General features: G+C 36.4%; 3 protein-coding genes across 4 annotated transcripts; 2 read left to right on the top strand and 1 right to left on the bottom strand.

Annotated features, from left to right (window-relative positions):
- On the top strand, nt 15-3,208 carry LOC104712925 (uncharacterized protein ycf45-like). Of its 2 annotated transcripts, none has more exons than XM_010429921.2 (9): nt 15-474; nt 570-784; nt 861-1,011; nt 1,094-1,285; nt 1,649-1,811; nt 1,953-2,185; nt 2,280-2,456; nt 2,540-2,662; nt 2,743-3,208. In XM_010429921.2, exons 1-9 carry the CDS (start codon nt 46-48, stop codon nt 3,058-3,060), a joined length of 2,001 nt encoding a protein of 666 aa, XP_010428223.1. In that variant the 5' UTR covers nt 15-45; the 3' UTR covers nt 3,061-3,208. The 2 variants fall into 2 exon arrangements, with proteins under 2 accessions (XP_010428223.1, XP_010428224.1); XM_010429922.1 differs by having other exon boundaries at nt 323-478.
- On the top strand, nt 6,164-6,583 carry LOC109126593 (CLAVATA3/ESR (CLE)-related protein 1). The gene has a single exon (XM_019230281.1). It carries the CDS (start codon nt 6,219-6,221, stop codon nt 6,450-6,452), a length of 234 nt encoding a protein of 77 aa, XP_019085826.1. The 5' UTR covers nt 6,164-6,218; the 3' UTR covers nt 6,453-6,583.
- On the bottom strand, nt 7,185-8,695 carry LOC104712924 (D-inositol 3-phosphate glycosyltransferase-like). Its single transcript, XM_010429920.1, has one exon. It carries the CDS (start codon nt 8,658-8,660, stop codon nt 7,185-7,187), a length of 1,476 nt encoding a protein of 491 aa, XP_010428222.1. The 5' UTR covers nt 8,661-8,695.

Raw genomic sequence — 8,776 nt, 5'->3', positions numbered from 1 at the left:
AAAAAAAAAAAAAAAAAAAAAAAAGAAATCAGGTGAGTGAGGAATATGCTGAGCTTATCACTGAGCCGTAATCATGTTCCTCCATTAACGCACTTACGTCGTCATGAACGAAGAAGAATCCTCAATCTCCGATGTCGATCGTCTCTTCTCTTTCACCAACTCTTCCGCAATAAACTCCTTCTCCTCCCTTCGTCTTCTTCACCTGGAGTTGTTGCTATTTCAGCATCTTCGTCTCCAATCGCCGTTCCGGAATTAGAAGACGACGAGGACCACTTCGATGACGAGTTACGCCGTCTCTTGGCTCTGGTACCGGAGGAGATACGAAGGACACTTGATGAGCACCCTGAGATTAGTGAACTCATTGAGATTGTGTTGGATTTAGGTCGTACACCTCTGGCGCGATTCCCTTCTGGAGATTTTGTTATCTCCGACGACTCTGTTACGTTTAAGGATTTGGAATTCGCTGTCTCTCAGGTTGGTGAGTCTCTTTTTTTTGTTGGTTCTTCTTCTCCGGTGAAACATCTATAGCTGCTTGCTTGCTAAGAGTCTAAGACCATGAATTTGGTCAGGTTGGTGAGTTCACTAATGATAATCGAGCTGGGATTAGCCGGACGTTGCATCGGATTAGTGCGATACGGAATCGGAAAGGAGAAATTATTGGATTAACTTGCCGTGTTGGTCGATCTGTTAGAGGAAGCGCAAATTTGCTGCGTGATCTTGTTCAAGATGGGAACTCATTGTTGCTTATTGGTCCACCAGGTGTTGGGAAAACTACAATGATTAGGTTTGTGTTAGTTTCTTCTACATTTGATCAGTTTGCTCATATAGTTCCATGGATTTGATATAGTCATTTTATTCAGGGAGGTAGCGAGAATGCTAGGAAATGACTATGAGAAGAGAGTAATGATTGTTGATACTTCTAATGAGATTGGTGGTGATGGTGATATACCTCATCCAGGGATTGGTAATGCTAGGCGGATGCAAGTCCCTAACTCTGACATACAACACAAGGTTGGTTTGTAGGATAGTTTGAGCGTTGTTTATTTTTAAATGAGGTATGGTTTATTATGTGTTTCAATTTGCTTACCTTCAGGTATTGATTGAAGCAGTAGAAAACCATATGCCTCAAGTGATTGTGATTGATGAGATTGGAACTAAACTTGAAGCGATAGCTGCAAGTACAATAGCAGAACGTGGAATCCAGTTAGTCGCCACTGCTCATGGAGCTACCATTGAGAATTTGATTAAGAATCCTTCATTGGACCTTCTGGTTGGAGGTGTACAGGTTAGACATGATATCTTTGCAGACCGTTCAAACCCAAAACAATATATTGTTTGACATATCATGAGAATCTCTTACCAATCGTCATTCTAGCATAAATCATTGCCATTTATGGCACTGTACTTCTTAAGAAACTAGTTTAAGGGGCTGATGTTGACCATTTCCCATGGATCTCTTATGTCAGCATAACAAGATTCGGGGCACAGGAAACATGTAGCAGATTATATTGAGTGATATCATGTTGTAGGAACTCGATGGACTATAATTCTGGATCAGTTCTTTTTCTGACAACTAGTGATACGGCATTCCAATTTTATATTCTCTAATAGTTATTCTTTCAGACATATTAATGGAGACCTTTGGCAGAGTGTGACTCTTGGAGATGAGGAAGCGACCAGAAGAGGTGGCCAGAAGACTGTCCTTGAAAGAAAAGGTCCTCCAACATTTAACTGTGGTGCAGAAATAGTTTCAAAGACTGAAGTTCGAGTTCATCGTAGACTTGAAGCAACTGTTGATGCTGTTCTCGCAGGTAGATCCTATCTTATTGAGTTGGAACTGTTGATAAATGCAAAGTACATATACATAAATGCAGCATCTATTTGGATACAACAACATTTTAAGATCTGGCTTGAGTTAATTTTCTTCTTTTGACTCATCTCCTGGCTAAAAGGTCGATTACCAAACGTTGAAATCCGAAAAGTAAAGTCTCATGGAGTGGAAGTGATTATGGAGAAGGAACCTTTCATCGACGAGACGACTGTGGATAATATACATGAAGAGGAAACATTAGATGTTTCGAAGCTCACCAATGAGGAAACGGTATCTGAAGTCCTTCCAACTAAGGAGATAACTGAAGCAGAATCGTCAGGGCAAGAGACACTGATGTATCTATATGTGTATGGGGTAAGATTAGAATGAATTTTGCAGATTCTCCAGTTTTAATACTCTTATGTATATCTGTTGATATCCATATACTAATACACAGATTCCAACTCAGATTGCAGAATCAACTGTTCTTCAGGCAATCAAACAACTAGAGATGGAAACTGCAGTAGAGTTAACTGACGACATTAGCGAAGCAGAAGCCATACTCGCATTACAAGCAAAGATCAGGAAGAATCCTCGGATTAAAGCATTAGCTACATCTCACGGTATACCTGTTTATGTAACAAAGGTAAAAGAAAAAACTAAGAATTTCTTATTCTTCCAGTTTTCTAGTTCCAGCCTCTTTACCAAAAGAAGCTTTTTGTCTTGCAGACTAACTCAGGTATTCAAGTGGCCAAGGCGATACGGGCATTACTAACTGATTACGAAGATGGTCTCGGAGAATTTGGATCAGAAGAACGTCTAAAACTATCTGAAAAAATGGACGCCTTAGAGGTAACTAAAGAGCTAGTCAAAATTTCTTTGATAGTAACCACATATTCAGGATTTCTTAACACAAAATCGTTTACATGCAGGAAGCGAGATTAGCGATAGAGCGGATAGTGATACCGAAAAAGGAAACAGCCGATTTACTACCGAGGCAACCTAAGATCGTGTCTCTTCAAGGAAAGCTAGTCAGGAAGTATAATTTACGATCAGAAAGAAAATGGAGAGAGGATGAGATGTATCTACGGATCATCCCTTATGGGACAGAAGAAGACAGAGACGACGGTGAAGATGAAGGAGAGGTTGAAGAAGAGAACGGAGAAGAGCTTGACGAGTTCGGTTGTAGCACTGGCGAGTCTAATGGTTCACCCTATGGCATTGACAGGTTACCTCTCTTGCCTGATTAGTTTTATTACTTTATATGTTCGTACAATATTAAAGATACATTTTTGTGAATGAAAATAGATATATTCTCAAACAAGTTTGATAATTGGTAACTATGATCAGAAACTCAAAGTAATGTCAAAACTTGATGTGTTTTTTTTCTTCTTTTCACTTTGAACGTCTACAGTCTACCTGTTAATTATCTGACTTCGACGAATGGTAGGAGTTGTCACTGATCGCAATTTTGAGTCCAACTAATATTGTTCTTTCTTTCTTGGAAAACTCACTTATATGTATAGCATAAATCAAATTGTTAATCTGACAAAGTGATATTTCAAGTTTCGAAAAGTATCATTTTCTTACAAAAATGGTTTGACTTTACAGCAAAGCAACACCTTGATTGATTTGTTCTTACCAATTCCTTTTTCAAGAAAAAGGTTTGTAATAAAGTTGTGACCTGAGTGACTCTATGCATATCAAACCGTCATGCATTAGAGATTTCTTTAACTTATCTTCTTTTCAGCTATCATGATCCATTTTAATCCTATGATTGTTATTTAACTCAAAAGATAATTGACATACAAGCATATACACTAGACAAAAGAATATAAATATAATTATTTTAGTTATATTTTCTAGCTAAATGGAATGAAAAAGTTGGATAAAATAAGTAAGAAGAGTTGAAGTGCGTTATGTAAGAAAGTGCCGTCCAGAGGAGTGAGGACCACTTAAGGGAGGTAGTAGTTAGTTTACGTCTAATACCATTCATAACACTTACTCATCGGAGAGGACCGACTATACTTTAGTACTTAGAGTCTTAGATAGTGCTATTTTTATTCAAGGGGTCTCATTTTGGATTTCAGTTGTTACTCATATCATATGTACCTTTTTGTGAAACGATAGTTTTCTAGCTAGAAAAGTTTTGTTTGAAGTGTCTAGGACTATCCAGTAGAATATACAATTACGAAAGGTGTAAATCGTTCAAAAATAGAGTGTGAAACTATACAGTTTTAGGAGGATCGTGGATATTACTAGACTACCACGTATTGGGTTGCATACAATCCAACAAATGTTTTGGTATTTTTGTAGGATTCTAAATATTTGTTCCTTTTACATGTGTTTGCCCGTTTGTTATGAGTTTATAACCCATAATTAATCATGTATAGATTGGTTATATGAGTTTTCTTTTTAGATTAGTGTTGAAATAAATAAATAAAGAATTGAGAAGTGTGTTAAGAAAATATTGTTTTAATACCATGGTGTTTCATGTGGTATTGGTCCAACTCGCAAAGTGTTTCTAAATTTATCAAATGAGGTATGGTTAAAATGTTCCACAAACGTATTAAAAAATGATTTTCTGGTCCACGAACGGACGATAAAGAAATGGATATGTTTATTTTATTGACAAACGAGCACATACCTCTGCATGTATTAAAAAATGATAAATATTCACTTGTCAACGGAAAAAAATTCATATTATAGCAAGAACAAAATAATTTACATACCTATCAGAAGTAGAAATACGTTAAAAAGGTTAAAATAGATAAACAAATAACGTTTAATTTCTATGTAATATAGTAGTTTGTATCAATACTTTATCAATGTGTTAAACAATGACATTATATATAGGTCCGTCAAGTTATGTAACGTATATTGCTTTCGGCCATGTAGCGGTTTAGGTAGAGAGAGTAGAGACGTGTTTTAAACAAAAACTGGGATGTTTAGATGATTGATATACGGTTATTGTCTTAGCATCAAATTGACGAAAAGAGTTAGACTACCATCAATTTATCTTTGCAATACATGTTTCCATAACCTATTTTGTAATTTGGTAAACAATATATGAATACATAGAGTATATATCAGAGAATCTTGAGTATCTAAATAAACCAGTACTATACAAATCGTATCTCCATCGTAAAATCTAAGATTCTTGTAATCCAATCTAAGCATATTTAAAACAATCTAAAAAATTAGGTATTTCGTCTGTCTATTCTTGTCTCTTCAATAGATTTTTTTTCTTTTTTCTCTTGATAAATAAATTTAATAGTTGGGTTGAAGTTAGTGTTTTGATCACTTTTTCTTCGAGCTTCCAATTGGTATTTCACTTAGTCTATAAAACTAAAGCGCCACATTTGTATCCAAGACAAAATCCAAAAAATTCTGCACAAAAAAAAGACAAAATCCAAAATCGTTTCCGTTAATAAACCTTTTTAATATCATAAAGAGTCTTCAACTTGTTATTAACAGAAATAAAATAGAGTGATAGACTTTGTCCTAGTCTCTATAATTAATTTTAAAGAATCAAAGTGAGAAAGATAGTGATTTGGACCTCAACTCATGATTCATGAATATTCTCTAAGTTCTCTTTTATTTATTTTAAATGTCTATTCAATAATATCGACATAGTAGTATTCAGAGATTCATGGTTGCTTTTCATTATTAGTGACAATATTTATCTTGTTATAAAATTATAACTTCGGTTATTTTCAGTCGATAGAATCACCAAAAAAATACGACGTTACTCAGATCCTTTGCGTCGGAGTTACGTTAGTTAACTCAAATGGTCAACTAAACTAAAGGCCAGCCCAAAAAAAAAAAAAAAAAGTCGGCATCGATTGACTTCTAACTACAACAACTTTTTAAAATTTGAGTCCATTCACAATTGTGCCCCATATTTGCCTTTTTATATTATGAAGTAGTTTAGTTGGTTTATCATTCAAAGGCACTCTAATTACACATGTCATCTTCAACACTTAAACCTTTTTTTTCCTTGAAAATTTTCCTTTGTGGGTATATACTATGAATACATTTACAATCTACTAATGAATTTATCCGCATGCATTATTCAAAAAGTTTTCATTCTTTGTATTTTTCTTAGCTTTCATATATTTTTATCATTATATGTTGACAAAAGGAATATTGCATATGTATTAAAAAGTGCATCTTATTTAGCCTCGATTATAAATCTCCTCCCACGACCGCCTTTATTTTTTTTCTCGTCTCGACCGTCTTATCTATTTTATAATGTATAGCATTTCAATGAGATTCATCATGACCCCCAATGCCATTTCTCTATATAAATGCCTCAAGCATGTGATGAAAATACACAAAAACCATTGTATACCAACTTTACAATATCATTAACACCTTTCTAAATTAAATCATTAGCACATAACACATGGCTAACTTGAAATTCTGGCTGTGCTTATTCTTGATATGTGTTTCCTTATCGATTTCATCAGCGTCTCGACCACTGCAGCAGCGATCTCCAAACGCAGATGGTGTTAAACGAGGGCGCATGATGAGAGAAGCAGAGAAAGTGTTGAAAGCGAGTATGGAGAAGCTAATGGAAAGAGGTTTTAATGAGTCTATGAGACTAAGCCCTGGAGGTCCCGATCCTCGCCATCACTAAGTAATATATTAGTAGATTTACATTGGAGGATGTATATTTTGTTCTTGATCGAGAAGAACCGGTTTAGAAGAAAACATATCGATCCTTTTCTCTTATTTTTTTTTGTAAGCCTTGTTTGTTCGTTCGGCGTAACCAATAAATTGATGTATCTCTTCGTTACGGATTTTACGAATTGTGCATGCTTTACGTACCTTATACATTCCACTATATAGTAAGTCTAGTAGAGAGGCCTTTACATATAAAGTATGAGAAAGGGAAACTGATTAGTTTAAGCTATCCTGTATTGATTCTCTTGGTGGCTCGTGTAGATTAAACACTTTAAAATTATGTTTGGAAAGTATAGTATATAATACACTCTTTCTCCTCATCGTCCACCAAAATTACAAAAACATATATATAAAAAAAGAGAGAGAAAGATAGTGATTGAAGTAAAAAAAAGAAACAGGGGAAACACAGAGATCTGGTTATAAGGAAAACTATACTTTTTATTTAAGATCGAAGTCAACTTCTTCAATTTTATAATCTTTCTTTAAGAGATCAAAACTATGAAACCTATGATGTCTCAAAATTTTCTATTTCCTTCTTATTAGTTTCGTTACAAATCTACAAAAACGTACAAGGTCGTCCCAACCTTGAGCTTGACGATCAAACAAATAGTAATTCAAGAAAATAATTCGAAGTAAGTTACAAAAAGAATCTTTATAAAAATAAATTACAAAAAACGATGAAAATTTAATCATCTGTGGGAAGAGGATACTTACAATACCTCTCATTCTTCATACACATAAAGAATCTCTCATAAGCCGAAGCCATTTGAGTAGCTGTAAACATGGAAAGAGCGTATTCCTTGCAAGCTACTCCTTTCATCTCCAAAACCCTAGACCCATCTCTTACAACAGAGTCCAAAGTTTCAACAAGAGATCTCACGTTTGGTGAAAACGTGTACCCAAACCGCTCATCCACTACCACTGTCCCAACAATGCTCGGATAGTTAGGTGCTACGACCGGTTTCCCACACTGCATCGCTTCAATGATCGTCAAATCAAGCCCTTGTGGTCTCAACGTCGGATTCACAAACACATCTAACGCGTTGTAGAAACCAGAGAGCTCCTCTGGCTCTAAAGCTCCTAACACCCTAACGTTTTCACCTAACTCCGCGTATCTTTTCCCCCAAGGACCAGATCCAGCCACAAGCAGATACACTTGCGGGTGCGTTCTAACGATCGAAGCAAACGCTTCGTAGAGAAGTGGATGTCCTTTGTCTCTCACCAAACGTCCAGAGACACCCATCACAATAACAGTCCCATTACCATCAGGAACACCGTGTTTGGCCCTGAACGTAGCACCAGACTTAGGGGAATACACAAACTTGGTCTGGTCAACGCCGTTGACTATAACGTGAACGTTTCTCTTAGGAAGCTGATAGATGTTAACGAGAACCTCACGCGCGCTGTTGCTTATGCAAATGTGCTGTTTATATCTCGGGAAGAATCTGATCTCATCAACGAGTCTAGGCATCGTTTGTTGAAGATCAGAGCTAGTAGGACGATCATTCGAAAGCTCTTGGAAGAGATTTGAATGCATAATCTCGTACCAGATACCGTGCCATGTCACAGCTATGTCACCGTTAGGAACCATTTTGACACGCCAATGAGGCAGAGAAACACTCTCAGTATGAACATAATCGAAGGGATGATGATCATCTGCACCGTTGATTCTGTCGAAGATCTCAAAAGCTTGAGAGTGGTTAAGAGTGCCGTGTTCGTTTGGAGCAAAGTAGACATGAAGATCTCCTTTGTTGTGATACTCTTCTTGGTTACTTCTGTCGGAAGAAACCGTGAAGACGTGAATCTCGTGACCTCTTGAGGCAAGAGAATTGTAGAGAGTGTAAGCGTGACGCTCCATTCCTCCAGGGATCGAACCAACAGGCCATGATTTGCAAAAGACAGCGAGTTTTAGCTTCTCGGAGATTGGTCCGAGAGAGAGTTTGTTCCAAGGGAATGTAAGGTCTCGAAGATCTCCAGCGAACGGAGGAATATTCACAGAGGAAAATGTCACCGGAGAGTAATCGAACTGTGAGAAGAAGATGTAGTAAGAAGAAGAGAAGATGAGTGCTAATGTAATGATTGTTGTGAACCTGAATGAAGTGGAAGAAGAAGAAGAAGAAGAAGACAGACTTGTTCTTGAAGAATGGTTCTTGAAGGCCATTTTCTTGGTTTGCTTCTTTTGTGAATTTTGATATTGTAACTATTGAGGTTGATTCTTTTGCTTAAATTTCGGATCTTTTCTCGAGTTTTTATATCAAAGTTTCGTTTCTCAATGTA

Source organism: Camelina sativa, chromosome 9, assembly GCF_000633955.1.
Source record: "Camelina sativa cultivar DH55 chromosome 9, Cs, whole genome shotgun sequence".
In the NCBI taxonomy this organism is placed as follows: Eukaryota; Viridiplantae; Streptophyta; class Magnoliopsida; order Brassicales; family Brassicaceae; genus Camelina; species Camelina sativa.
This window is presented reverse-complemented; position numbering and strand designations above follow the sequence as displayed.